Source organism: Mustela lutreola, chromosome 4, assembly GCF_030435805.1.
Source record: "Mustela lutreola isolate mMusLut2 chromosome 4, mMusLut2.pri, whole genome shotgun sequence".
In the NCBI taxonomy this organism is placed as follows: Eukaryota; Metazoa; Chordata; class Mammalia; order Carnivora; family Mustelidae; genus Mustela; species Mustela lutreola.
Window position 1 is genome coordinate 288104 of NC_081293.1, and position 27939 is coordinate 316042.

Genomic DNA, 27939 nt, shown 5'->3' on the forward strand with positions numbered 1-27939 from the left:
TCCTCTGCACTCTGGAGGGATTTTTTATTCACTTCCTCTGGAAAACCTCTGGCCCCAGGTCAGGATGGGGTGCCCTGTGTACTCCTGTGTCCGCACTCTCTGGCCCTTCCCCAGCACCGCACACCTGGTGTCCACTAAGTATCTGTCACCGTGGTCCTGGGACCAGCAGTGAGAGCTCGAGAATATCTGAAGGCGCCAGGGACAAGGGGCAACCACAGCACCCAATGTCCAGGGAACTCAAGGGAGGGGGCACCTGGCCCTGCAGTGGCCCAGGCCTGGGGCCTGGCGAGGACAGGTGTGACGGGCGCCGCAGGCCTGAGCCGCAAGAATGAGGAGACACGGAGGCCTCAACAGACTTTATGTGGCTGCCCCAGCAGCAGTGGCAGCCTCCCATGCCTCCTTTCTCCAAGAAGACTTCGCACTCAGCTCTAGCTAGACCCTGGCCAGACTCAGGGACATGAGAGATGAGAGCTTCCTCCAGTCACCAGAAAAGGCAGGCTGTCATTAACATCCCCAAATCTCAAGCCAGGACAGACACTGTCTGTCCGAGGAAAGGACGTGGTCAGCCTCCCCGTGGCACTGGAGGGGCGGAGCTGGGCTCAGAGCCAGGGCCCGAGCAGCTGTGCCTGTGGGTCCCGCAGAGCGATGAGCCGGTCGGCCTCCCTCCAGCCAGACAGCAGAGCCCCGTGCGTGGTGGAGTAAAACGTGCGATGTGTGGCTTCCCCTGCAAACAGTATCTGGAGCTGCAAAGAAAAGCCGGGGTTAGCCGGGCGTCAGGCCGCAGCCTCTCGCCTCTCACTGTGGCTGCAGAGCTGATGGCAAGTGTGTGGCTTTATTGTTCATGAATCCCGCTGAGCTCTGCCGGTCAGGAAGCGTGAGCAAGAATACAGATAGCAGCCACGCCCACGATCAAGAGAAAATGCAAAATGGAAACCCAACAGATGGTTTGGGATGCGATGTTAAGGACTTCACCCAAAACAAAGAGTGAAAACCCAGAGACATGGAAGTTAGGAGGGAAAAAGATTATAAAAAAAAAAAAAAAAAATGACCATTCCCCATCCAAACAACAAAATCCCACAAAAGAGGGAAGCAGCAGAGGAGAAGAACAGGGAGCAGAGATGATTCCAGGCTTCCTACGAGGTAAGAAAGGAAGGATGCTGCATGGCTTCGGACTTCCCGAGCAGCACTGCAGAACGTGTTCAGAACACTGAGGGACGTGCCCCTCAAACCAGGCTTGGCTCCCCACGCGCGGCTCCTATGGGGTTACGAGTTCCTGGACACGCCTCCCATAGAGAGGCAGCGTCTGTGTCCTGACCTTGAATCTGGGCAGGCTTGTGACCACTGTGTGGTGGGGTGTGGCAGAGTGGCACTTTCTGACATCCTAGCTGGGCCACAGGAGGCAACACAGCTGCCTCCTCCACGGGAATGTCTGGGCCACCACGTGGGCAGCAGCAGCCATGCTGTGAGGAAGCCCAAGCCACTCAGAAGCCACAGGCAGGGGGGCCCGTCAGTGTCCCAGCCCAGCGCAGCCACACAAGACAAGCAGCCTCAGACGACCCCCACCGCAACCCCGAGTGACCCTGGCATAGGTCAAGTCTTCCCCACTGAGTCCCCAGACATCATGGACAGAAAGAGATGGCCCCACGTGCCCACCTACAGAGCCTGTCAGCGTAACAAAGTGGTTGTTCCCACCCCTGGGTTTTAGGGTGGTTTGTTTCTTGCTGGCAGGACTGCAACATACAGTCTAAGGGGGGAAGGACATTTCCACACAGGCAAACTTTCTCTAAAACCTCACCTCCCCTGTACCCCCTCATCAGGGAGCTACTGGAGCAAATGTTCCAGAAAGTGCATGCACGGGGCAGGCAGGACACGGGGCGCAGGACAGGCTAGGGCTGTGCGTCAGGAGCTGAAGCTGACTCAGGGGTAGGGGAGGACGTGAGAGAGGACGGAAGGAGTTAGCAGAGTCCAGGCAAGACGGGCACAGAAATCGGAGCCCTGCACACTCCCTCCCTCGTGCACGCAGTCACATGCACTTGCACATGCCACACCTCCACACACCGGCCCAGAGCCTCACAGACACACACGCATAAAGTCTCGCACAGTTGCACACTCGCATCTACAGACAGGGAAGGAACCACAGTGTCCTTGGGGCCTGGAGCAAAGCAGATGACGGAAACACTGAACAGTGGTCTTACGAAGAGCACTGCGCCACACGTGGGGAGGCTGGGGCAGAGGTAAGTGCTGAGTGGGCAGAGGAGGGCGAGAGACCTAAAACCCTGTCTGCCACAGGGAGACTCACCAGGGATGCCAAGAACTGAAAATCCAAGGAGCAACATTATGGAACAAGCAGGCCATGAAGAGATTATAAGGCACTTGGGAAACGGAGCCCTTAGTTTCAGATCATACAGAGGAATTATCATTCATTTTTAACTTGGACAGCTTTGCTATAGTTACACATCCTCCGAGGGCGTCCTGGTCTTTAGAGACCCACTCTGGGGTGTCTGCAGTAAAACGATGATGTCATCCCGTGGGGGATGGGCCACGGCTGCCACTGCACAGCGTAAAAGCCACAGGCACAGCCCAAAAGTCTGGCTGGCTCATGCACATACCCGAAGTTCTCCATGACTGAGTGTTTTGTAAAAAGAGGCAGATGCATGTGAGACTTAGAGATGTGGTATTTGGAGCTGAGCCTTGGCTCTGAGGGCCTGGGAAGGGGATGCTGGAGGCCCTTGGCAGCCGCCGTGGTTTGTTAAGTTTGGTATTCGTACCAGCACTGCAGGATTTTCTGATGCTTTAGGCTATGTGCGTATAAAATTCTGATAAAATAATGCATATTTCATGATTCCTAATTTCAGAAAGCACAGCGACCCAGTGCAGGGGTCCCAGCCCCGCCCACGCACGCCTCACCTGTGCCTCTGCGCCGTCCGTGGGCAGGGGCTGCGCCAGCTGGTCGATGTCGTCCCCGGTGCTGCCCACGGCCACGTAGCTGTAGGAGCCCCTGGTGTACGGGGCGCTGTGCCAGCGGGAGCGCAGCACGCTCCTGGGCGCAGGGAGCTGGGCGTTTCCTGCGCCCAGAGACACCCGTCAGTGTGGCCCCACTGCCCCTGGCCCCATTCCAGCTTCCCTTTAAGACCCCGCGGTTTAAACTGAAGGAAACTACCCAGGAAGAAAACCTCACCACGAGTGTACTCCTCAGAAGCTCTCCTGTCTTACCGCTTTGCTTAACTCAGGACACCCAGAAACAGAAAAAGGCAATGGAAAGTGTTTGCAAAGCCTTTTCAGTTCCTCAGACATAAGAACTGAGTGACCCCACTCGCAGCAGGAGGACTGTCCCTGGAGGGTCAGAGCACCAAGCTCGTTCTTGCAAAGCTGGGCTACTGTCCAGAGATGGCCAGCGAGGAGCCCCCGCGGTGCCCGGCCATACACGCTCCATACCTGTCACCCTGCGAAGCACTTGGGTCAGAGACAGAAGCACGTCCTCGTCGGACAGCGACTCCATGAACTCAGACTCCAGCCCGGCGATGAAGCCACAGAGGACATGGACAGACCTGCTGGGGAGACACACACTGAGACGACTTGCAGCTCACCTGTGCTCAGCCCCTGCGGTACCCCGACAGCAGGTGTGGCCCACAGCCCACCCTCCGGGGTTCCAGCCCCCAGGGACTGTGAGGCCACAACCCTTTCCACAATGCTGAGACAGTGTTTGCTTTTTCTACTCTGTCAACATCCACACTGGCGTGCAAGGCCCACAGGAGTGAACGGCTGTCCCTTCACAGAATTGGGACCAGCACATGGTGTCCTGCCATGACACATACCCCATGAAAAATAAATAAAGGAACAAAAACACCAAATTCACTTGAGAATGTCCTAGATGAAGCAGCGCACACCATTAACTGTATTAAACCTCGAGTTCTGCTACACGCTGGTGTGGCACCGTCTTCAGGACAGCCTTGGGCGGTGGCTGGAGTTGCCAACTGTGCAGCTCCTTTCACAAACACCATTTCTACTTAAGAGAACGCGACCGGTATTCAAGCTTGGGTGTGTGGCAGGCAGGTTCTCGAAAACGAGCAGTGTGTCCATCGCGAGGAAAGCAACTGCAAGCATCTACTGCCTATGAGGAAATTTAAGTGCTCAAGCAAAAATTACAATTTTAGAAAACTTGTATCTGCCACCAACAGCTCGATAGGTTCCCAATACCAAGAGACTTTCCTGAGATCCGTGGTGATATTAATAAACATAATTCTTCGCGGTCGTACATGAAACAGATCAGTGTCTGGAATGCCCAAGCTCGGGACGGGTGCACGACCCATTCAACGTGCGGCACAGGCAGAGTTCGGAGCACAGACGTCCACGACGAGCTTCCCGACTCCACACGGTGCCTAGCCCAGGAGGAGCGACTGCGTCTGCAGTTTCGGTGCCATTTCACAGAACACCCGCAACCATCTGAAGACTAAGCACAACCCCTTCTCCAGACTGCGTGTCTGAGTCAAGATGTGTCATCCGCTTCAAGTGCAATGAGGCACGGCCCCACCACCTTCCAACAGCCTTGAGAGCCAAGCTGTCCGGGGCCACCCCAGACAGTAGAGGGGAGGAGAAAGGCAAAACATCACTACTCTCCTCGCTAAACTTTGTTTAAGAAATATAGTTATTTTTATTTAATAAACGTTAACATGATTTCATTTAAAAGTATAATGGGGCCCTGAATGGCTCAGTCAGGTGACCGACTCTGGATTTCAGTTCCGGTCGTGATCTCAGGGTCTTGAGACCGGGCTGCATGCCAAGCTCTGCGCGGAGCGTGGAGTCTGCTTGGGATTCTCTCTCATCCTCTGCCCCTCCCCTCTCTCAAAAACGATGCTAACATGGTATAGATTTACTCAGTTTAAAGAATAAGCATTTGGGGTGCCTGGGTGGTTCAGTCGTTAAGCATCTGCCTTTGATCCTGGGGTCCTGGGATCCAGCCCTGACTCAGGCTCCCTGCTCAGCAGGGAATGTGCTTCTCTCTCTCCCTCTGCTCCTCCCCTGCTGTGGGCTCTCTCTCTCTCTCTTTCTGTGTCTCAAATAAATAAATATAAAATCTTTTAAAAATTTTTTTTAAATTTAACCGTTTTCATTTCTAGTGTGGTAAATGTACAGACACAACCACCTAACGGACACTCTTTGGAACCCTCAGTATTTTTAGAGTATGAAACGGGGTCCAGAGACCACAAAGTGTGAGGGCCACCATCCTGGACCACAGAGCGTCCTGAGAGCTGTGGTCTCCACCAGTGTCCTGAGCACAGGCCACAGAGCCAGGCATGGGGCAGCTGGCCGAGCACGCCAGCCACCGCTCCACTACGCATCCGCAGCCCTGGGTACCTTTCCAAGCCCCTGGATGTCTGCCTTCTCTTCAGTGCAAAGGACACGTGTGGGTCCCCTCCTAGGTGGGAGGGCCCCACGCACCCAGCTCCTTTGGCTGTTGGGGATGAGCTTTGCTGGAAGGCATGCCTGCATTTTGTCCTCCAGGCCCAGAATATGGTCTCCAATCCTGCCACATCTGTGTGTGGAAACTTGGACTCTCATCTGCCAATCGACTACCACACACTGGCTACGTCTTTGGCTCTTACGGGAAAAATCGTCCCTCTGTCCCTAAATGATTCGTGCTCTTGTTTTCTGAGTTGACACCAAGCCCACGTAGACTGCTTGATCCATGCGTCATAGCCAACTAACTTAGCCATGGATGGGTCTTTGATTCCTGAGTTATAAGGAAACACAAGGGTGTTTCCTCAATTACTGCATCAGGTTGAGATACTGTCTCCCAGTTACAGAACCTTCCATGTTTCAAATTCCTTCTGTAACCTACACACCCCAGCTTCCTGGGAATTTCAGTAAACACTTTCTTACTGATTGAACACGCCCTCCCGGCCACAAGCTCATTCTAGCACTTAAGACACACCAACAGGCTGCCTGCAAGAGGCTTCCATCCAGCCCTGCAGTGGTTAGAGCCCCAGTGTCCGTCATCAGTGCCCTTGGGTGCCCTTGGAAACCCACCCAGAAATGCCCCAGAAATGCCTCCCAGTGAATCAACAGCCAAACTAAGGCCAACGAACCAGCTCCTCAATGCTGGTTCTGAGCGGGTCCTCAGAGAGACTCAAGCAGCATACATACTCAAAGGAAGGCAGGACCAAAAAGCCAATGAGCTTCTTGAACCAGATGTGCCGCAGCTCAGACGTGACGTCCTCCAGGGGTGACGTGTCCTCCCATACCACCTGGATGTACTGGCAGTCTGGCTCCCAGAAGGGCTCCTCAAACTCCAGGAAGATTTTATTGTTGGTCCCAAAGCCCATCTTCCTGATCGCTTCTGCCTTCTCAGTGGGCAGTGGTGGTTCAAAGAAGGTGTCCAGATGTTCTTTAAGAAAACCTGGAATTCACAAGTGGACTCAACTTACACCATATAAATCTCATAAACTGGAACTGACAGCCACAGGAACCCATCCAGATGCCCATCAGAGGAGTCAGCAAAAGGAGGCATCCAGAGCCCATGTCTACTCGAGACCCACACCAGCCCCAGCTCAACTGGGCTCCCAGAAATCGGGCTGGCTCTGGCCACTGGGACTTGGCCTCAGTAATCAACACCGCAGTGGAGGGACGTGAAAGGCCCATGGCCACCTGCTCAGGCAGGGACAGTTGTCATGCCCCACCCAAACTGCTCTATAGGACACTGTCTCACTTCGAAACCTATCTGCCTCTCAATGTCTGCAGACCCCGCTGCTCCAGGATAGTGTGGAGAAGCACCACAACACACAGGCTCTCTCCAGAAGCCACAGGAAAAATAATCTGCATGCCAAAAAAATTTAATTCTGGGCCAGAGTCAGACAACAAGATGGACTGTTTGCAGCACAAGCCAGTCTCCTTACAACACAGGTAACCTGCAAGCCAGTAAGTAAAGGACAAACAGCCCAGGAGGAAACAGACCCACAGAGGCTGCAAGGGCCCACAGACGGGTCCCACGCCCCCACCACAGTCCCATTTTCCCAGACCCTCAGCCTGGCAGCTCCCACCACCATGATTTATGCCACAGATACAGTCACACAAGTGTTTGTGTTTCCACCACACAGATGGAAAATGCTTTGTGAAACAAAAAAAGTGAAAATAGGCTGAATTTCCATCAACTAAGGAATATTCAGCAACGACCCTCACGTACAAGGAAATACTACGTGCCTATAAAGTGTGACTGGTGTCCCCGCTCCCGGTGAGCCACACCAGCAGACACAGTGACGCATCCACTGGTGAGAGCGGGGGCCCCACAGGCAGCACTGCAACACAGACGCTGGCGGGGCGGGGGTGGGGTGCTGACTGGGGCGCACTGACAGACGTCGGATGAACCGAGAAAGCAGGGGGCGGCAAACAGAGCAGCAGAAGACGATGCTCGTACGTCCAGTGTGGTTGCACGTGTGGGAGACAGGAGCAGGGTGCTGAGCGAGCTAACCACAGCCGCATCCCGTCCCAAAGGAACCCCGGGAACCCACATCTTCCGTCAGCTCGGGCCCTGCCAGCTTTGTGAACCTGCACAACTGACTGCTGTCATTCCATCCACCTCTGTCCAAGAGGACAGGGAGATACACGCCCCCAGCTGCCTGCGGGGTCAGTGAGACGGCACAGGCCCAGCTCGGCTCAGCCGCCTCCACCTTTTGTCAAGTCGCCGAAAGAGCTTCTGTCTCGGGCGTCAGATCTAGAATCAAACAGAACCGTGTGCTAGAGCCATTCCTTGATTACACCAGGACGGAACCTGAGAGCTGGCTCTCACACCCACTTCCGTCTCCAAGAAAGCCCAGCAGGGGGAACCGGAGGCCGTTCGCCTTCCCATAACCGTCCCTGGAAGGAGCAAGACACACGTTTTCTCTCACTGTGAAACTCAATGCCAAAGCACGCAGCTGCTACAAACACGAGAGGATAATCCTGTTGGGAGCTAGACTGAAAACGGGAGCTACCACCGGACCCGGCCCTCCAGAGCCTGCTGCCGGGGCCCCGGGGGTGGGGGAACCAAAGGGAACCCCGACGGGGCAAACGGCTTTACCTAAGGGCACAGTGACGATGACGTGATGTGCAGGGAAGCAGGCTCCGTCCTCGCACTCCACCAACACTGGAAACGTCTCCCCGAGAGACGAGGCTTCCTTGAAGGACCCATTCCAGTGAACGGTCTTCACAGGCTTGTTAAAAACAATCACGTCCTCTGGCAAGGAGGCCATTATGTGGTTTGTGAGCCCCTGGTAGCCCCTAGGAGACACAGAGGTGTGGGCGTTTTCAGAGGAAGCTGCCATCGGAGGAGGCCCTGCAGGGAAGTGGGAGGAGGGCAGGGTCTCCTCGGGAACACAGACACCACTGCCCAGGCTGACAAGGGGATCAGGTGAGCGTGAGCAAATGGAGGTAACTGAGGGTTCCTCCCCACCCACCTGGAACCTGCTTCTGATCACAAATGCCCTCCCCTGCCGGGAGCCTTGGGGTGGTGATGCCAGAGAGCCCAGCGGGACAGTCCTGTGAGGGCCTCTTGAGTGCTCGGTGGGGGACAGCCACCCGCCACAGGGGTGGGCTATCTGTCCATCACAGAGGCTGGAGCCTTACGCAGCACTTAGCACATGAGAAGCCTCATAAACAGGGGAGGAAGAAAGCGTGATGAGAGGTACGGCCTTCTTTTAATCATCTTTTCTTGAAAATAATTCTTTTTCCCCAGTGAGCGAAACTAGAGAAACAAACAGGCAATCTCTCTGAAACGAGGAAGACCAATGGCCTCCTGGCCTCTCACCCTTCCCCTACTTCCCGAAGCTCAACCGGTAAATGGAAAGGGTCCCAGGGTGCATGGAGGGGAACCAGAGTACCTGGACAGGGACCAGGGTCCATAAAGGGGGGGAGGCTCAGAGGGGACCTGGGTACATGGAGAGGGTCCCAGGGTACATGAAGGTGGACAAGGGGGTATGGAGAGAAGCCTGGGTGCCTGGAGGCGGCGCACGGAGGGCTGACTCGGTGGGTGGGACATGCACATACCCAGGAAAGGTGCAGTCCAGCCCTGGCAGCACGGTGTACTCCCCAAAGGGCACGAGGGCCACCAGGTCCATGCTGTGGGTCCCGCTCACACAGCACTCCACGTTGAAGAAGCTGTTGAGGACGGCCAGCTTGAGCTTCCTGGTCTCCTCATCCTCGGGCCAGCTGGCCGCACGCTGACGGATCTCCTTCTTGAGGTACTCCCCAACACTGGGCACTGGGGCATCCGCCATGTGTAGGAACTCCCGAGTCTGGTCTATGAGACCGTAGAACAGACTCGCCATCTCCACTACCAGTTCACGGCTCACACTTACCCCAGAGCTGCCATAGGACACGGAGGGCAGGCCCACATGACCCCCAGTTTCGGTCAGTTGGTTCTCCTCTGACAAGTCCTTCTCCCTCAGCAGCTGGTACTTGGCAGCCAGCTGAAAGACCGGGTTGCCCTGTGAGGGCCCGTGGATCCAGTGGGCACCCAGCTCTACCACACCACCTGGCAGGGGCAGCAGATGAGACTTGGAGGTTCTCTCCCCACAAAGGCCAACCCTGAGCCCTTCTCCTGGACCGCACCAGCCCCGCCCTCCCCAAACATGCTCTGAAAGCCCCAACAGAGGACACAGGGTCCCTGAAGACTACAGTCCTAGGGCCTGCTCAGACCTAGTTTTAGGGGAACATTTGGCCTGCGCCCGCCTTCAGAGGACATTTAGAGAGCCGCTACGGGGGCAGAAGGGGTGCCTGGGGGTGACCCGGAGGCTGGAGGAGGAGCTCCTCGAGGGACACAACCAGAAGGACTGCAGAGACACAGGCTACCCTCCCCGGCAGGGGCCGGCCCTGCCAACGGGACGGCTGAGTTTCGGGCACCAGTGAACTCGGCCTCATTCCTGGGCGGGGCGGGAGGGGGGAGAGCGGGCAGGCAAGGCTTCCGGGTCGGCCAACCCCGGGTGCAGGGCTGCCCGGGAGCGGCAGAGCCCGGGCCGCACCCGTTGGGCTCCGGAAATGGGCTCGGGGAAGGGGTTCCGGGAGAGGCCGTTACCGAAGCAGCGCTCCGAGCGGATGCGGCCGCCGGCGCGGGCAGTGGCCTCCAGGACCCGCAGCTGCGGGAAGGCCGGGTGGCGGCAGAGCCTCTGCGCAGCGCCCAGCCCCGCGATTCCGCCGCCCACCACCAGCACCCGCGGGCCGCGGCCCGAGCCCTCCGCGCGGCCTCCGCTCGACTCCATCGCGCCGTCCCGGGCAGTCCCCGTGCGCCCCCGCCGCCCCAAAGCGCGGAGAGCGCAGAGGATCCCCGGCAGGGGCGGGAGGTGGGGCGCGGGGCGGGGCTGGAGGCGCAGCAATGGGGATGGGTGGGACCGGGTCCGCGCACCCGGAGGCCGGCGACCGGACTGGGGGCGGGGGCGAGCCGGGACCCGAGCGATAGGGAGGGGCGGGGCGAGGGCTCGAGGCGGACGGGAGGGGAGGAGTTGGAGGCGGGGCGATGGGGGCGGGGCGAGGGCTGAAGTTGGGAGAGGCGGGTCTGGAGGCGGGGCGATGGGGAGGGGCGGGGCGAGGGCTCGAGGTGGACGGAGGGGCGGGACGGAGCTGGAGGTGGACGAGCGGGGCGAGGAGGGGCGGAGCGATAGCGAGGGGCGGGGCGGGTAGGTGGAGCGAGGAGCACGGCGGAGGCCACGCCCGGGCTGCGCCCACACCACGTGACCGTATGGGCTGGGCCTGGGGCTTCCGCGAGAGACACCGCCCACGTTTGGGCCGCGGGGCGGAGTGTGGGCGAGCGCCGCTGGGTGGGAGTGTGCCCGCCGTCGGCCTGTGCGGGGCGCGGGCCTGCTGCTGGCCGGCGTGGGCGCGTGTCCCCTCGGAGGGCGGATGGCGCCGGCCGTGCGGGCGGCTCGTGTCTCCTTCCGAAGGAGACGTGGGGGAGGCGACCAGAAGGTGGAGGAGGCGCCTCTCTCCTGCCGCCGAAAAGCGCGGTGAGCGCCTTCGCCCGGGACCCCGGGGAGCCTATGGATGAAAGTCCGAGGCGGGCAGTGGTGTCAGGGTGGGGCGGGGAGAGCTGAGCGCGTCCGAAGTGGGGCTCTTCTGAGTGTGTGTGGGCACAGGAGTTTATACACACGAGGTACAAAGTTCAAGAGAAAGGGGCCCCTTCCCCGCCACCCGCCCCAGGAGACATTTCGTGCCTTTTCAAGCACGCAGGCCTTTCTAGAGAACTGCCCTAATTCAGGGAGGTCTGTTCTCTACTGTCTTGTGAGGGTTAGAAAGCTTCTGCCCTCTGCCCAAAGGCTTTCCTGTAACAGGGTGTTAGGGCACGTCATTCCTTCTTAGTCATGCGCTAGATCCTGCTGTCCTAACCCACTGGGAGGCTTCCGTGGACTTTGTGGCCCCGTGTTCCAGCCAGTGAGGGTGGCCGGGATGGGAGGCTCTGCAGCCTTCAGCTACCACTCCTAAGTCAGCTCCAGACTGGGTAGATGGTCTCTGTCTGGGTTTTCCCCTCTCCATGTCCCAGAGGATTCCCTCCTGTCCCCCTGTGCGGGCTCTCCTCGGCCATCTATTCTTGTTTCTTAATTCACTCACCTGTTTGGGTGAAACTGAGAAGAGGTGTCTGGGAGATCATTTTTTTTTAAATACTGCGAACCTGAAAATGTCTTGGTTTCGCCCTCACACTTGATTTGTAGTTTGCCTAAGCATAGAACTCTAGGTTAGAGACCTCCTGCAGGCTGTGAAGGCATTGTCTCATCCCTTCTAGGAGTGCGGTTAGGAAACTCACAGGCAAGGGCACCTGGGTGGCTCAGTGGGTCAAGCATCTGACTTTCAGCTCAGGTCATGATCTCAGGGTCATGGAGTTGAGCCCTGCGTTGGGCTCTCGGTTTAGTAGGGAGTCTGTTTGTCCCTCTTCCGCTCTCCATCCCCCCATTCGTGCGCGCTCGCTCTCTCTCTCTCTCAAATAAATAAAATCTTAAAAAAAAAAAAAAAAAAAAAAGAAGACTCACAGGCACTCAAATTTATAATCCTTTACCACAGTGGCTTGTTCTGCCCTTCAAATATTTAGGATCATTTGCTGAAATTTCACAGTGTGGTGCCTCCATGTGCCTGGACTTTCACTATGTTGGGAACTCAAAGTCTGGAAACTCTGTCCATCAGTCCTGGGAACTTCTTTCATGGGTTATTTCACTAATCAGTTGTTTCCACCAATGATTTATCCCCCATGTGCTGTTAAGCTTTCTCAAATTCCTACTCTAGGGGCACCTGGAGGGCTTAGTCATTACGTGTCTGCCTTCGGCTCAGGTCATGATTCCAGGGTCCTGGGAACGAGCCCTGAGTAGGCTCCCTGCTCAGCAGGGAGTCTGCTTCTCTCTCTCCCACACCCCCTGCTTGTGCTTCCTCTCTCACTGACTGTGTATGTGTCAAATAAATGAATAAAATCTTAAAAAAATAAAATGAAATTCCTACTTTAGGACATCAGAGGTTCCAGACTGAACCCTGGATGCTCAGTGTATTCGCTCCTGTTTTCCATCTTTACCTGTTGCTCTGCTTTCTGCAGGATTTCTCCCCATGAGGCTTTTGTTTTTGTTGTCACAGAGTTTAATTTCCAAGAGTTCTTCTTCCACACATGTCTGTTTTTAGAGAAATGTGCTGTTCTTCAAGGAAGCGATGTCTGAGGATATAAAAAGAAACTCTGAAGTGGCATTCTCCTGCTTTGGGAGGTTTGCTCCAAATTGTTTCTTCTGTTTCTATCCTCCAGGAAGACACTTTACACGCAGGCGAATAGTGTCTGTTTGCTCATGAGGAGGAATAGGCCAAAGGGATGTTTGGAAATAGGTTTGTAAGTGGGGCTCATTGAATTTGAGCTTGACTCTGCACTGCTCAGGGTGGGGAGCTGTTAAATGGGGAACCCCCCATCAGTATCTCTAAGTCCTTCCTTTGGGCTGGCCAGGCTCCCCAGTAAGGTCTTCCAGTGTTCTTCCTGCAGCATATAGGTCTGGCTGCTAGTATTTTTGAAGCCAAAGAATGGACAGGAGTGGGGAGGGTCAGCATTCTGGGTGCTGGAGACCCACCTCCAACTGTGCCTTCTTCCAGAATCCCTCTGTGCAAAGACAGATGTCCAAGCTGCTGCCAGAATGGCCTAGGGCCAGTACTGGTAATTGAACAGCTTCTTAAACATGAGGGAACCTGTTCAATAAATTCAAGGTGCTCAGAACTTGCCCCAGAATAAAGACAAATCCCCCTTATGGCATTCAGAAAATGGACATAGAAATATACATAAATATGTGATTCACAGTGAAACATACATGCAAGGGGTGCATGGGTTTTTGAAGAATGATGTTGGGAGAGGTGTTGCCATCGGCAGAAAGTGGTGTCTGAAAATCCTTGCAGAGTGCCCAGACCAAGGCTGCCCCCTCTCCTGATACTGAACGGTTTCTGTGGCTGGTCATATAAGAAACCAAGCAGGTCAAGGTGCCCATGAGTGACTGCCAGGAACGGCCTGCTGTCATTCTGCACCCATCCCAGCTCCCCAACACGGTCGTTGACAGCTGGCTGTGCACTGCCCCCCGACCCAGGGCTTGCGTCACTGTCGCACAGGGAAAGCTCCTAGGTGACAACACCCGTCAGACTGTGATCCTCCTGTGAGGTAAATCCTGAGTCCGATGGCTTGCACCTGGCTGCTGCACAGCCCCCAGGTGGGGACACAAAGCCCTGGGCAGAAACCGGAGGTCATGGGGACCCAGAAGTGGGCTGCAGCACTGGGCCTCGGACCATTTCACAGAGCTGACTGCCTGACCCCTGGCCTTGTCACTCAGCCCGACACCTCAGGCAGTCTGACTGAGTCCGCATATGTTTGGGTGCAGTCACCCTGCCCCCAGTGTCACCTGTTTGTTGAGAGGAACAGCTCTCTCTTTGGGGGAAAATTTACCCCCTGCCAGCTCCCGAAGCAAAGCTGCTGGCCCCTGGGGATTTCCTTCTCAGAGGTTCCCCCACATGACTTCTGATTCCCCCCAGGGTTCAACTCAACAGTGTCACTGTGCTGCGGCCAGTGTCCCAGACGTCTGGTCTACCACTGGGGATACTTCAGCCCACAGATTAAAGATTCTTTGAGGCCCCAAACTCAGCAAAGTGGCTGCTGTTGTCTGGGTTTCTCACAGGTATGCCTACGGTGAGGGCAGGTGGTGGAACCTGAGAGGCCCAACGGTTACCAAAGTGGCCTGTTCTTTTCCTACTCAAGACTGTTTGTGAAATAACCAAGCGGTATTTCACAGCAAGCTGGTAATTTATTCAATGACCAGAGAATGGAGAGGAGGAGCTCAAGCTCTGAAGGTATCTTCTTCCTGATTTGGTCTCATGGTCAGGGTTATATGGGGTTAGGGTAATTAAAGGGCTGGTAAGCAAGCTAACTAGGGGTTTTTTAGGGAAGAGGAAGAGGTGCTGTCTTGGATTCAGACTGCCACCTCTTTTTTTCCCTTAAATGGGTGCAGGTGGATTTGTCAGTGCACTAATAGGTGTTTGGGGTTTTTTTTTTTCAAGATTTTATGTATTTATTTGGGAGGGGGCAACACAGCAGGCAGAGGCAGAGGGAGAAACAGACTCACTGCTGAGCAGGGAGCCCGATGGGCTCGATTCCAGGACCCTGAGATCATGACCTGAGCTGAAGGCAGAGGCTTAATCAACTGAGCCACCCAGGCTCAGTGTCTTTGTTATGACAATGACATGGTCATGATCCTGAGGTCACCTGCAAGGTTAGTGCAGTGTCTGAACTGAATCAGACTGGTCCAGAACTGGGTCAGTGGGGCTTCTTTGGAGTTACGGCTTCTGGCACCTTAGTTTCTGGTGGCAAGCAGCACCTGTAAGCAGGGCTGGAGACGTGGGTTTTTGTGGGCTGTTTGGAGCTTACTGGAGTCTCAAGTGAAATGCCCACTGCCCCTGACGAGGCAGCCCTATGCCACCTTCAGAGATTTGACTGTGGGACCGTGAGGGACATATCTGTATGCTCATCCTTGGGTGAAAGAAGCCTCCTAGCACGGGCCATGGCCACTTTCAGCAGACCAGCTGGCTAGACGCTGCCCTCTCCAGGTGACTACAATGACTCAAGGCTGCAGCCCCATTTTCAGGTTGCACCGTCACTGTCCTTGCCCTGTGAACTGGCTCTATCCCCCTGAAAATTACCCTGTGTTATGTTTTCTGCTATCCTGTCCCTTTATAGTCTGCCAGTGGTCACCCAGCAGTTGGCCCTAGTGCGGGTATTCCAACACTCGCTGACACACTGCCTGTCCGGTCATAGGGATTCTAGTACGTAGGAAGTGTGTCCGCATTTCCCTAGTGAATAATGATATCGAGCACCTCTGTGTGTGGGCACTGGCCACTTGCATATCTTTTTTTTTGTTGTTTTAAGATTTTATTTATTTGTCAGAGACAGAGGGAGAGAGAGCGAGCGAGCACAGGCAGATAAAGAGGCAGGCAGAGGCAGAGGGCGAAGCAGACTCCCTGCCGAGCAAGGAGCCCAATGTGGGACTCGATCCCAGGACCCTGGGATCATGACCTGAGCCGAAGGCAGCTGCTTAACCAACTGAGCCACCCAGGCGTCCCCCACTTGCATATCTTTATTGGGGAAATTTCTGTCCGATCCTTTTTTAAAAGCTTACTTTTTTATAGTCATCTCTGCACCCAACATAGGGCTCAAACTCATGATGCCAAGAACAAGAGTCTCATGTCCTTCCAACTGAGCCAGCCAAGCACCCCTCCTTTGCCCAATTTTTAATGGTTTGTCTTTTCATTATTGATTTGAACATGTTCTTCAGATATTCTAGAAAGAAAACCCTTACCAGATATATGATTTGCAAAACGTTTTCCCATTCTGGGGATTGTCCTTTCACTTTCTTCATGGTGTCCTTTGAAATACAAAAGTTTTTAATTTTGCTGAGGCCCACTTACAGATACATATATATGAAAATTAATGATGGGAAACCTCACAGAACGGAGTCAGGAGGCCAGAGAGGGAGCCATATGGCTCCATGGTGAGCACAGAACCAACTGTGAGTTACAGACCCCAACAGAAGAGCCCTCAGCAGGAGACAATCAACCACGGCCCCACCAGAAGAGGTGAATCTGCATCCGCCACCAAAACTGGCCCACCCCTGCGCCGAGGCGAGGAAGCCCTCGGAGGCTGAGCACCGACGCGCCGTAGCGGAAGTAACGCAGGTGCACGTACTGGTAACACTGTAACAGTCACTGAGTCACTGGTAACACTGTAACGAACTATGCGTGACGTCGAACTCAGAAGCCACCAAGCTGCTGGCGGGGAGCATCGGCTGAGCGCGTCCTTCCCGTACACGCGTCTCCCGGGTTTTGGTGGCTTCACGCGGCTGAACAACCCTCGGCGGCGCGCACCGAGCGGAGCAGGGCGGCCCCGCGAGCACCCCGGCGCGGAGACGCGGGCCGAGGTCGCACCGCGGGAAGCGCCGCTCGCTAAGGGCGGCGTCGGTACCCCCGCGGGGCTAAAGCCAGGGTCTTGGGGCCACGGTCCTTTTTTTTGGTTCGATTTTTATGTATTTCACGGAGGGAGTGAGAGAGGGCGCGCGCCCGCGCCGGGGGAGCGCAGGGGGAGGGGAGAGGCAGGCTCCCCGCGGAGCAGGGAGCCCGAGGCGGGGCTGGGGCACAATCCGGGACGCGATCCTAGGACCCGGGAACCAGGACCCGAGCGGAAAGCAGCCGCACCCCGGACTGAGTCGCCAGGCGCCCCTTGCTGCCCCCGCCTTCTCCCGTCCACGCGCTTCCTTCCGCCGCGGCCCGTTCGTGCCCCGCAAACCCGGCTTCCGCGGACTTCGCGGGGGTCCCGGCCCCGCGCCGGCGGGCTGCGGGGCGGGAAGCGCGTCCCCGGGGGCGTGAGGCGTACCGAGCCCGGGTTCCGCCAGCGACTCCCCCTCCTCCCCCGCCTTCGTCCCGGAAGTGGGGCAAGGGCCGAGGGCCAAAGGTCAAGAGGCGGTGCCGGCTCGCCCGGGGGTCTCTGCGGGCCGCAAGAGGCCGCCGGGCGTGCCCTCCGGGGTCCTCCGGGCTGCTGCCCCACGGCTCGGGGTCACCGACGGCCAGCACGGGGCTGCGGCACCCCACCAGGCCAACCCTGCGAACTCCGCTCCCGGATCCCGACCCCGCCCACCGCTTGCCACGCCCCTTCCGCCGCCCGCTGGTCTCGCGAGGCCGGCTCGGAGTCGGGCCGGGCCCGGACTGGTGCAGCCGGGGGCGGCTCCGCGGGGCGGGGCGAGCGGCGGGCGGAGCGGGGCGAGCGGCGGGCGGAGCGGGGCGAGCCGTCCCCAGAGCGCCATGGCTGCCCTCCGCGCCCTCATGCCCCGCGTCCGCGGCCCGCTGCGCCCCCTCCCCGGCTCCGCGGCCTTGCGCCCCTTCTCCTCGGGTGAGTACGCGACTGAGAGCGCGTGGGGGTCCGGTACCGCGGCCGCACCCGGGACCTCCGGACCTCACTTCAGGGCCTGACGCCGGCCTCCCCCGGCACCCCCGTGCCTCGCCCTGGACCTCACCGCCTCCACCGGCCTGACCCCATCGGCCCTCCCCCTCCTCCCTGTGCACCCAGGGCCCGGCCCCCGCGGCTCTGCTGTTAGGCTGGGCCCCCCTTCCAGCACCTGCTGCCTCAGCGTGCTGACCTCTGCGGTTACAGGTCCCCCCCCCCCCGTTGGGGGACTCGGGATCACGTGCTAAGACCTCTAGCCTCTTCAGTTTGGTTGTTGGTGAAATTCCGCGGGTTTGCAGGACTTGGAGAGAATGTGCAGCTGGGGCCTCTAGTTGGCAAAGTTGTGTCCCGCAGCGCCTGGGACGCAGGCCTGCCCACGGCCACTGGTTTTCCGACTCTTGTCTCCCCCAACTGGCCCGGCCTGTCCTCCCCTCGCTCAGCCCTCGAGTTAGGGCCGCAGTGTTCCTGAGGCGCGCTTGGCCCTGTGTCTGGGGGGGCGTGTCTGCATCCTTCTCCCTCCCGGGTGTCCCTGTACCTGCCCGGCTACCAGAGCCTGTTGATTTTCCCCGGAGCTCTCTTTGCTGACGGGTGTCTGCGGGTCCTGACCTGCGGTCAGCAGTCCTGTCCTGGGTTGCATCAGGCTGCTGCCAAGCCTCTCACTTGCATCCCTCCCCACCAGACCCTAGCGTGAGTGTCCACAGGCACACAGACCTGTGGCTTCCGAGGTTGTCCTTCTTCCTCTCCAGGCCATGCTGGCCCCGAGTCAGCAGCCTGCCTGCCCCTCTGGCCTGTGAGGCACCTCTCCCCAGTGTGTGCCTCCCGCTCTGCTCCGTGCACACACAGCTCGTGGCCTCACCCAGCTGCAGTCTGTGGAGGGAGCCCGTTTCCCAGCCCTCGCTTCTGCGGAATCCCAGGGTATCTGCAGAGTGGGTGCAGGGAGGTGTTCAGACTCCTATGAAGGTAGAGAGCGGTGCAGAGGCCACCGCGAGGCTGAGAGCTGTGGGCTGCTGCCCAAGGACTGGGCGGGGGACGTGTTGGGGTCACCCTGTCCACTGACCTGTCGGAGGCCTGCTCGAATCCCCTAGGTGCTGGCTTTCAGTACATCATCGCAGAAAAGAAGGGGAAGAATAGCAGCGTGGGCTTCATCCAGCTGAACCGCCCCAAAGCCCTGAATGCCCTCTGCAACGGCCTGATCACGGAGCTCAACCAGGCCCTGGAGGCCTTCGAGGAGGACCCAGCCGTGGGGGCCATCGTCGTCACGGGTGGGGAGAAGGCGTTTGCAGGTGCGCCAGGGGCTGACTGTGGCATGTGGCATTGTGAACAGACTTACCCCTGCGTGGTGGCATCAGAAAAGTCAGGGCAACTCAGGGTTGACTTAAACATCGTGGAAACAGACACAGAGCCGCTCTGCCTGTTTAACGTCCTTGGCAATCAGGTTTTGTATGTGTCGGGGCTTAAGTGACTGATGAATTAGCCCTGCCTTCCGAGTCTAGCTTGCATCAGTTTCCTGTCCCGCAGTCCCTCTGTGTCCTCTTCGTCAACACATAGCATGGCGTGTCGCCGCAGTCTCTGCTGCCCAGCTCTGTCCAGGTGGCCAGCACTGCGCAGGGCCTGCGTCGTTGGCCATTCGCAGCAGCCCCCAGTGCCTACATGTGCTGCACACTCATAGCTCCCTGAGGGTTTGGGGGTGCAGCAGTCCTCGGGTCCCTGCTCTCTGGTAACTGGGACTTGTTTCCACCCCCAGCCGGAGCTGATATCAAAGAGATGCAGAACCAGACGTTCCAGGACTGTTACTCCAGGAAGTTCTTGAGCCACTGGGACCGGCTTGCGCAAGTCAAGAAGCCCATCATAGCTGCTGTCAATGGCTACGCTGTGAGTGTCAGACCACGTCTCCTCTCAGTGCACCGGGAGGCGTGGGATAAGCTACCTTGATTTTGAAAAGGCCGGAGCGAAGTTATAGTTCCGCCGTTCCTGCTGAGGGACGTCACAGATCCAGGACGTGCAGAGCAGAGGCGCTGTAACACCAGCTTTCCTTAGCGGGTGTTTGCTGTGGGCTTTTGCATTCTCAGCCCTGCCCGTGGCCCCTGGGCCCCTGCGACTCCTAGGAATCTCCCCCTTCTGCTGGGCTGTAGGCCACACGTTGCCTTCTCCGTGTGGTTTCAGTGGCTCCAGCCTGCTCTGCACCTGCCACGCTCGAGAGCGCACTGTCCTCTGTGTGGTGTCTGGGTCTCTGGGCACGAGGACACCCGATCGTGGTGAAGCAGTGACGGCATCTCAGCTCATGACCAGCTGGTAAAGCTCCCTGTGGATAAGGCAAGGCCAGCCAGTCAGGTTCATTGGGCCCCAGTCGAGCGTGCTGGTTTGCGAGCTCTCTGTGGCTGCCGTCGAGCCCCCACAGCAGAGCAGAGACTGGGGGCCCCAAAGCGGAGAGAGTTTGCCGCAAGGCCCTTCACAGAGGGGGTCACCAGCTCAGCCAGTTTTAAGTAACTTGTGGAAACACTTAAGTGACTTTGTGTATCTGGTAGTCTTTGCTGTGCCCTGGGCTGTGTTCGTTTTAATGGGAAATTCATATAAGCAAATGGAGTGACTCTGACCGGTGCCTGGTGGCCCCTGTGTTTTACAGCTTGGTGGAGGCTGCGAACTTGCTATGATGTGTGACATCATTTATGCTGGAGAAAAGGCCCAGTTTGCACAGCCGGAAATCCTGCTGGGAACCATCCCAGGTAGAGTGATAGCGTCTCCGGCATGAACGCTCCTGGCCATTCTCCAGAATCTGCCCACGTCTCAGGAGCTCGTGGCCTTTTCCAGTCACAGACCAAAGCATGCAGCTTGCCGGTGACGAGGGACCTGGGCTATGGTCTGCGCGCGCTGGTGGTGGCCGCCTGTCTGTGCCCATTGCTCCCCCTGCCAACCAGCACACTAAGCCCGGGGGACACAGCAGAGCTCAGAGAGTGGCCCAGGGGGCCTTAGGTCCAAGCAGGCTCCACTGATGACTGCCAGATTGAGTGAGTGTCAGACACTATTAGGGAAGGCTGGCCACATCCCGCATTGTCACTGCAGTGACGCCTGCTTGTGACCCACGGTTCAGCAGAGCAGGGAATCTGATCCCCCACAAGTAGGGTGACGGGAGCCATGGTCAGACAGTGACTCCTCTGTACCCTGGGGGCTACCTGATGAGAGCTCTGGGCTTATGGCCCCACAGGGTCTCTGCCCTGCAGGTGGAGCCTGGAGCCCAGAGCATCTGCTGAGCAGCTGTCAGATCCGCAGAGGGTGTTGAGTTGGCCAAGGATGAGCACAGCCTTGCATGATGCTGTGCTGGCCACTGGGCTGTCCCTGTCCCAGGGCCCAAGGTCTCCGCTTCACTGAGGCAGCGCCTGAGTCTTGGATTGTAGGTTTCTCCATCAGGTGGTCCCTTTGGCTCACCCGGGCAGCCCGGGGTTCTCTGTGGGGCAGACAGAAGACGGGGCCTCAGGTGGGACAGACAACAGGGCCCGGGTATCCCTGTGGGGCAGGTGGACGATGGGGCCTCCGTGTCAGTGTAGCCAATGATGGGGCAGACCTCTCCTGCTCCAGGTGCAGTAGGTCGGGTGAGCAGGAAGGGGAGCGGGGCATGTGGAAACCAGCACTGGGCCAGAAGGCCACAGTCAGAGCAGCTTGGGAGGTAGAGCCCTTGCTCTTGCTTCAAACTCTGGGGGGAGCGGGCCATGATCAGAGGCCACCTCAGCTGCCCTCCAGGTTGGACTGGGCCAGGGCCTGAGCTACACGGACCCAGTGTGCCAGGCATGGGGCCCAAGTATGAAAAGGAGGCTCACCTGAAGTTTCTTGGGTGGCCTCCTTTCTGCCCACCTGCCCCACCCAAGGAGCCCATCTTCATCCCTCAGAATTTGCTGGACGTTTGTCCGTGCCATCTGGGCTTGTACTAGCCATGAGCCAACTATGACCGATAACTCTCTGCCCCTGCAGGTGCAGGGGGCACCCAGAGACTGACCCGCGCTGTTGGAAAGTCATTGGCCATGGAGATGGTTCTCACTGGTGATCGGATCTCGGCCCAGGAAGCCAAGCAAGCAGGTGTGGGCCAGGGCCACCCCACGGAGCCAGCTGCCTGGGGAGCTGGGTGGAGAGGTTGGTGGGGGCTGCGTCCAGGTGTGCCCGTGGGTGACAAGCACCGTCATCTCGGGTGTCCTGAGAAGCCAGGGCACACGTGCCTTTGTTTTTCTTTGGAATGCCACCCACAAGAGAGTAACTAAAATATACATCAACTTCAGGAGTCAAAACATTCCTGTTTCCCTAGCCGAATGTCAGCAGTAAGGGATCTCCGAGACCTTTGCAGGCACACCCTGTCTCCGCCCCAGGGGACCTGCTTTCCCTCCCTGTTGGGGTGTCTGTGAGTGCGTCGACATGGCCCCACCTCAGGGATGGTGTGGAGCCTGGGTCCCCACAGCCCCCTGTTGGCCCCCAGAAGCCCCCAGCCCCAGGAGCAGCACCGTGACTGGGAGAAGCACAGTCAGGACCATTTGCACTCCTGTTTACCTGTTCGTGTTTTAGGTCTCGTAAGCAAAATATTTCCTGTGGAGAGACTGGTCGAGGAGGCCATCCAGTGTGCTGAGAAAATCGCCAGCAATTCTAAAATCGTACTGGCAATGGCCAAAGAATCCGTGAACGCAGGTAGGGGTTCCGCCAGGAGGAGGTGTTGTGCAGGCCGCCGGCAGGGGCTGGTCTGGAGCCGTGCTGCTCAGCCGGTCTTCCGAGGCCACCCTGGCCGGAAATCGGGAATATTGTTAACGTCGGGATCCCGGCTTTTTGTAGAGTTCCGGTCTTCGGGTGCTTGCTCATAGACTTCCTGAAATGTTCTGAATTGTCCTTGGTATTAGGACCCAAGAGAGGAGCTAGCCTGAGGGACAGAGAGTGACAGGCACTGGGGTGCAGGGCGATGGCCGGGAAGGACAGGACGATCCCTCAAGTAAAGGCAGTTCTGGCTGCCGAGAAGCCCGGCTCACCTGCCGGGTCCCGGTGGAAGGTGTTCTCTCCTCAGCCGCTCTGCCCGCAGCCAAGTGGCCACACGCGCCCACGGGACACCAGTGTGAGCCGCAGCGGGAGACACGCTGCTCCCGTTGCTCTGGACTCACAGAGCCACCGCCTCTCTGAGCCTTGCCGAGAGCTTCTTGAATCTTAGCATAGCAGATTGTGCTCAGCATTGGGGGAGTGCTCCCCAGGGCCGCTTGTTGAGAAGGCCGCGAGCCCGGGCCGGCCGCTGAGTCACTCGGGTGTGAGTGCTCTTCTGCAGGGAGGCAGGCCCCTCCCGGTGGCCGCCAGCCTTTCGTTGGCTGAGCTGTTGTTCCTGACGCATCCACAGGGATGAGCAGGTAGCATTTGCTTACACGGTGGACACTGCCATGCGTGGAGACGGCCAGCAAGGCCACAGTCAGAGGCCTCACCGCTCACCCCAGGTGCTCAACCAAGAAAGACCCTGCGCCTTCGCTGGAAGGACGACCCACAGCAGTGGTGGTCTTGCTGCCCCGGACTCTTCCGGCACACTGTTCCTGTTGCGGGTTCTCATCCTTAATTTTCATGTCTTTTAAAACGTACTTAGTTCTGGGGTGCTTGGGTATCTCTGTCCGTTGAGCACCTGACTCTTGGTTTGGGCTCAGGTGATGATCTCGGGGTCATGGGATCGAGCCCAGGTCCAGCTCTGCACTCAGCAGAGTGTCGGCTTGTGACTCTCCCTCTGCCCTCCCCCGTCTCGTGCATACACGTGTTGTCTTTCTCTCTCAAAATAAAATCTTTAAAAAATGAAATCCATGTAATTGTGCAGGCTCTCAGGTCCAGTTGTGATTACTGGACAGAGTTAGCCTCTGCACCCTTTACTCAGTTCCTCGTGCTGCTCCTCTTGGGGCTATGGGAGTCGCAGCCAGGACAGGGCCTTTGAGAAGGGGGTGCTTCCCAGGCTCCCATCCAGATCCCGGCGAAGTGAAGGTTCACGTGGGTCAGCGGGAAGTGTTTCCTGTCATCATAAAAAAAGTTGCCTATACCCACATCTAACACCTGAGTTCTTGACTTCAAGCTTCTCTTTTTCAGCTTTTGAAATGACATTAACAGAAGGAAACAAGCTGGAGAAGAAGCTCTTCTATTCAACTTTCGCTACCGTGAGTAAACATTCGGTGGAGGTAACAGGTGGGCCAGCCATAGAAATCCCTGGAAATTTCCTTGCAGGTTTTTTCATTAAATGCTATTTCTCTTTGGTCAAACTGTTTGCTTTCCCTATAGCCAGATCAGATGTGTCCTGTCCGTGAGTACAGTGTGCAGAAGCTCACGCGTATTTGAGGTGACTTCCTGCTGTGTGGGGTCTGACGACTCGCACACTTAGGCAAAGAGTGCTTGTGTCCCGTGCAGGGCATCTGCGCCCGTGGTGTTGGTGTCCTGTGTCATGCCGCTTACCTGGAGTTCAGGTGTATCCTGACGCCATCTCTGAAGCTTCATGTCAGGGTTTTCTAGGATTTGCTAGTCACTGAAAGGGAGTCTTTGTGAGTCATTAAAACCCACCTCTCCGTATCAGAAAGTCACGTTTAGTTGTTTTGTGGAAGAGAGTAGAAGTGACTGTGGCTGTTGAAGTGAAGGTGTGTGCGTGTGCACACGCAGGTGGCGAACGCGTGAGTGGCCCCACCAGGTGCGGCTGAAGCTCTCTGCGGAATGAGAGTTTATCGGACACACAGTGTGGTGGTTCCTGGAGGCTCACACCGAGGGACGGGGAGGGGCATAGACAAATGGCACTTCTAGATGCCGTTTCCAGGGCAAGGTCAGGGAACCCAGGCGGTTCTCAGGTTCCCAGGCAGTCCTGATGCGGTACCTCCCGCCTGTGCTTCTCCACTCTGTGGAAGTCCAAGGTTCTGAGGACCCGGCCAGACTGATCAAACCCCACAGACGGCCAGAGCCCGGCGCCTTGACTCTCTAGGAAAACGTGACCGTCCATCTCCTGTTTCCCATTTCCCACCAGGAAGACCGGAAGGAAGGGATGACCGCGTTTGTGGAAAAGAGAAAAGCCAACTTCAAAGACCAGTGAGCATCACTGCCTCTGCCTTGAGCCCTCTACTTAAAGACAAGTTGCAGTCTGACCGTCTTAGAGCAGATAAATCCTTCTCTTGTAAAGGGCCTCACAAGTGACACCAGTTTCTCTTCCAGTCGGGCTCTTGCTCCCCGGGGTGGCGGGCCGTCTTCACCCAGCGGCCGTGAGAACCCAGGCGGGGGCGTGTTCACGCTCTGACTGAGTCTGTTCTTCTTAATCAGAAGTTACGGAGGCGCCTGGGTGGTGCAGTGGGTTAAGTGACTGACACTCAGCTCAGGTCATGTCTCAGGGTTGTGGGATCGAGCCCCACGGAGGGCCCTGCTCAGCAGGGAGCCTGCTTTAGGTTCTCGCTCCCTCTGCCCCCCCCAACTTGGGTGTGTGTGCTCGCTTGCCCACTCGCTCAAATCAATAAAAATCTTTCTATCAGTTCTGCTCATGAGCTTTTGGTGGTGTGCTCAAGTTTTTACTTGATTTCAGGACCTGAGAGATAGTTCAGTGCCAGACACTCACTCTGTTCAGTGAGCGGCGTTGGGCTGGAAGCGCGTCCCCCATGTGGTCACTGCAGACTCACAGCCGGTGAACGGGACCGCTCAGAGGGCGGGTGCTGCCGACAACGTGGCAGACGCTGGGCCTCTCTTCTCTGGAGGCCAACGCCACGTCACTCTTCAGACTTCTGTTTTGTCGTGCTAGACCACAAGCAGACACGTCTGTCAATCAGTCCCCTGGCACACTCCCAGGTTAACCGTCGTTAACAGTTGTGTAGCTTTCTAGATGCTTCTGTGCACACACATGCAGACACACACGGGATAGCTGCTTTCTTACAGAAAGGGCTGGTGCGTCCACACCTCTGCACAGTGCGGTGATCCGTTACCTTCCGCTCCGGGCCCACAAGTGCACCGTCCCGTTTGCCCATCATCCCGTCATCGTGGTGACGTCTGAAACATAAAGCTTACTGTCTAAGTAGTCTTTAAATGCCCCGCTCAGCGGCACCACGGCCATCCCCACCATCTGTCCCAGCACTGCTTCGTCCCCAGAGACACTGTCCCCACCACATGCTAACCCTCGGCCCCCCGCAAGCCCGGCGCGCCCTCTGTATCCGGGAATTCAGTGCTGCCGGTCAGCCCATCCAGCTTGCTTTCCGTTGCTCAGCATTGCCCCTGTGAGCATTCCATCGAGGGCCCACAAGTACATTAGGGCACAGGAACGTCCCTAATTATTTATTTATTCCCGTGGTGTTGGACATTTAGGCTGCGTCCAGTTTCTCGTTACCAGCACTGTTGCGGATGACCCAGCAGTGGCCGTTCTGCGTGTGAATCCTTGCACCGAGGTGCAGACACGTCTGTAAGATTTGGAGCAGCGAGCCTGCTGCACAACAGGGCCACCCGCAGTGGGCACCTGCTCGCTCGGCCCCATCCGTGGCCGTCAGCAGGGCCCCTCCCCTGGTGCTTCTCGGTGCCCGGCTGGCCGAGTCTCCATGGGTGATGGGCTTGCATCCAAACCTCAGGTGTTTGCTTAAATCACGTGCCCAGAGCTGGATCAGAGCTATGGGAGGCCCTGAAACTCGTGGTCTCCGAGGCATCCGCAGTTCCTGGTACCCAGCAGAGCTGTGCTCTCGGCTGTCACGCTGAGTGCTGTTTGCTGTGGGGACAGAATTAACTCCACTGGCTTCAGACTCTGGTGGGCCAGCTGCATCCCCTGACCCCACCTCCCAGGGCATGGAGTGACCGGGGCAGGGGGTGCCCAGTTCCAGGAAGCCCTGTCCGCCTCACCAAACATCTGCTGCTCAATTTGTGGCTGAGCACAGCACCGTGCTCTGGACCGTCCGTCTCTCCAGGCCATGGAACAAAAGTCTGAGCACGGGTCAGAGACCATCCTCCTGCTTGGGAGGGCTTCATGAGTGCAGGGGCTGTCGCTCTCCCAGAGTGGGGCCCCATCCTCAGAGCATCCTCAGACCCTCTAAGGGGAGGTCAGGCCATGTGCATCTCTGCCGGCAGCCGCTGGGCACCAGGGGTCCCAGCTGGCTCTTGGCGCTGGTGCAGACAGGGCAGGTGCGGGCTAACTGATGGGCGCGAGTGAAGGGCGAGGCTGACTGCCATGGAACCCCCGTCCCTCACCCCATCGGTCCTGCTCTGTGGCGATGACCCCAGCTCTCAGGGAGAACCCAGGGCTCTGTCTAAGCAAGGGCTCCACAGTAAGACCCGGACCTGGCTGCTGCGGGGGCTGTGCCTCAGAACCCTCCTCCCCGGAGAGCCCGCTGTCCCTGAGCCCAGTGGTGCCCTGGGGCCTCCTGTTAGTGATCCCGCCCACTCTGTCCTGCAGGAAGGTCACCAAGTAGTCCAGTGACCGGAACGCAGCCGAGATCACAGGGCTGGGGTGGGGCCCCGACTGTGTTACCCTCCCCAGCCCCCAGGAACTGAGCTGAACGCACCTGCACTTGAGAAAGAACTGAAATCATCTTCTCCAAAACTCTGGCTCTCTGAACACCTTCAACTACTCTCCTGTCATTCTTTGCACATAACCCTCAAGGTCTTGAACTGTGGGACACTTACTATGGAAGTAGGTACAAGGGGGGTTGGGTGGCCTGGTTTGGGCTCTCCCTGTGGGTAGGTTTGTCAGAAGGCTGGGCGTTCTTCCTGGTGGCAGGTGTGGAAATACTCATTGACTAAAGCTGAATGCGGGGCGCCTGGGGGCTCAGTGGGGTAAGCATCTGCCTTTCTTTGGCTGAGGTCATGATCTCAGGGTTGTGCGATCGAGCCCCCTGCTCAGCGGGGAGCCGCCTCCCTCTCCCGCCACTCATGCTTGCTGTCTCTCTGTCTCAAATAACAAATATTTTTTTTTAAAAAGCACTGAATGCATACTCAGGGGTTTGTGCTGGGTGACATACAGCATATTCTAGATTCCAGTGCCAAAGGAGGACCTGAAAGGTGGCCTTCAGTTTTCACGTGCCTCAGGAAGTGGCCTCTATCGCTTGATTGCGCGACAGAGCCCCAGAGCTCCGCGGAGTTTTGATGGGCCCATGTGACACTTGCCTTCATACGCTTGACTTAGCCGTGCTCAGCCAGAAGCCAGGAAGTGGTTAAACCCTGAATCCGTACACGACAGTCTGTGTGCCTCAGAGGTCTGACTCCAGAGCTGGGCAGGGACAGGAGCCCACCCCCTCAGCCTGGACCTGGCATGGGGGCTCCGGGTTGGGTTGCTGACTGCCCTACGCAGGACAAGCCCAGGGCCCACAAACCCCACAGCGAGGCTCCCACCCGCTCTGAGTTTACGGACCTCTGGCCCCATGTTGTTTGGGATTTTGATTCGTTTTTAAAGGGGGAAACTTAGCTTCTCACCTGTGCCACTTGGGTGGCCCCTTGCAGGCTGGTTGCCCTTCCCCCTCTCCATCCCCTGGCCAGCTCCTGACTCTACTCTGCCCAGCGGGGCCAGC

At 57.5% G+C, this 27939-nt stretch overlaps 2 protein-coding genes across 3 annotated transcripts; one reads left to right on the forward strand and one right to left on the reverse strand.

The window, feature by feature from the left end:
• Positions 1-343: 343 nt before the first annotated feature.
• On the reverse strand, positions 344-10379 carry PAOX (polyamine oxidase). Of its 2 annotated transcripts, none has more exons than XM_059172733.1 (7): positions 10046-10379; positions 9019-9505; positions 8054-8253; positions 6145-6397; positions 3436-3551; positions 2908-3065; positions 344-743 (listed from the first exon to the last, which is right to left on the reverse strand). In XM_059172733.1, the coding sequence occupies exons 1-7, from the start codon at positions 10227-10229 to the stop codon at positions 600-602; spliced, it is 1542 nt and encodes a 513-aa protein (XP_059028716.1). In that variant the 5' UTR covers positions 10230-10379; the 3' UTR covers positions 344-599. The 2 variants fall into 2 exon arrangements, with proteins under 2 accessions (XP_059028716.1, XP_059028717.1); XM_059172734.1 differs by having other exon boundaries at positions 3436-3548; positions 10046-10378.
• A 6861-nt stretch (positions 10380-17240) lies between these two features.
• Positions 17241-24948, forward strand: ECHS1 (enoyl-CoA hydratase, short chain 1). The gene is made up of 8 exons (XM_059172735.1): positions 17241-17395; positions 18535-18732; positions 19194-19321; positions 20073-20172; positions 21413-21517; positions 21995-22114; positions 23525-23592; positions 24441-24948. Exons 1-8 carry the CDS (start codon positions 17308-17310, stop codon positions 24504-24506), a joined length of 873 nt encoding a protein of 290 aa, XP_059028718.1. The 5' UTR covers positions 17241-17307; the 3' UTR covers positions 24507-24948.
• Positions 24949-27939: the final 2991 nt, after the last annotated feature.

What these genes read in the sequence shown, in the direction of transcription:
- PAOX (XM_059172733.1), bottom strand. Translation starts at nt 10,229, where the DNA reads ATGGAGTCGAGCGGAGGCCGCGCGGAGGGCTCGGGCCGCGGCCCGCGG. An exon ending in CTGGACTGCACCTTTCCTGG is followed by an intron (nt 8,254 to 9,018) that starts GTATGTGCATGT and finishes TGTGTCTCCTAG; the next exon opens with GGGCTACCAGGGGCTCACAA. An exon ending in CATCGTCACTGTGCCCTTAG is followed by an intron (nt 6,398 to 8,053) that starts GTAAAGCCGTTT and finishes TGTGAATTCCAG; the next exon opens with GTTTTCTTAAAGAACATCTG.
- ECHS1 (XM_059172735.1), top strand. Translation starts at nt 17,308, where the DNA reads ATGGCTGCCCTCCGCGCCCTCATGCCCCGCGTCCGCGGCCCGCTGCGC. An exon ending in CTTGCGCCCCTTCTCCTCGG is followed by an intron (nt 17,396 to 18,534) that starts GTGAGTACGCGA and finishes CGAATCCCCTAG; the next exon opens with GTGCTGGCTTTCAGTACATC. An exon ending in CCAGGAAGCCAAGCAAGCAG is followed by an intron (nt 21,518 to 21,994) that starts GTGTGGGCCAGG and finishes TTCGTGTTTTAG; the next exon opens with GTCTCGTAAGCAAAATATTT.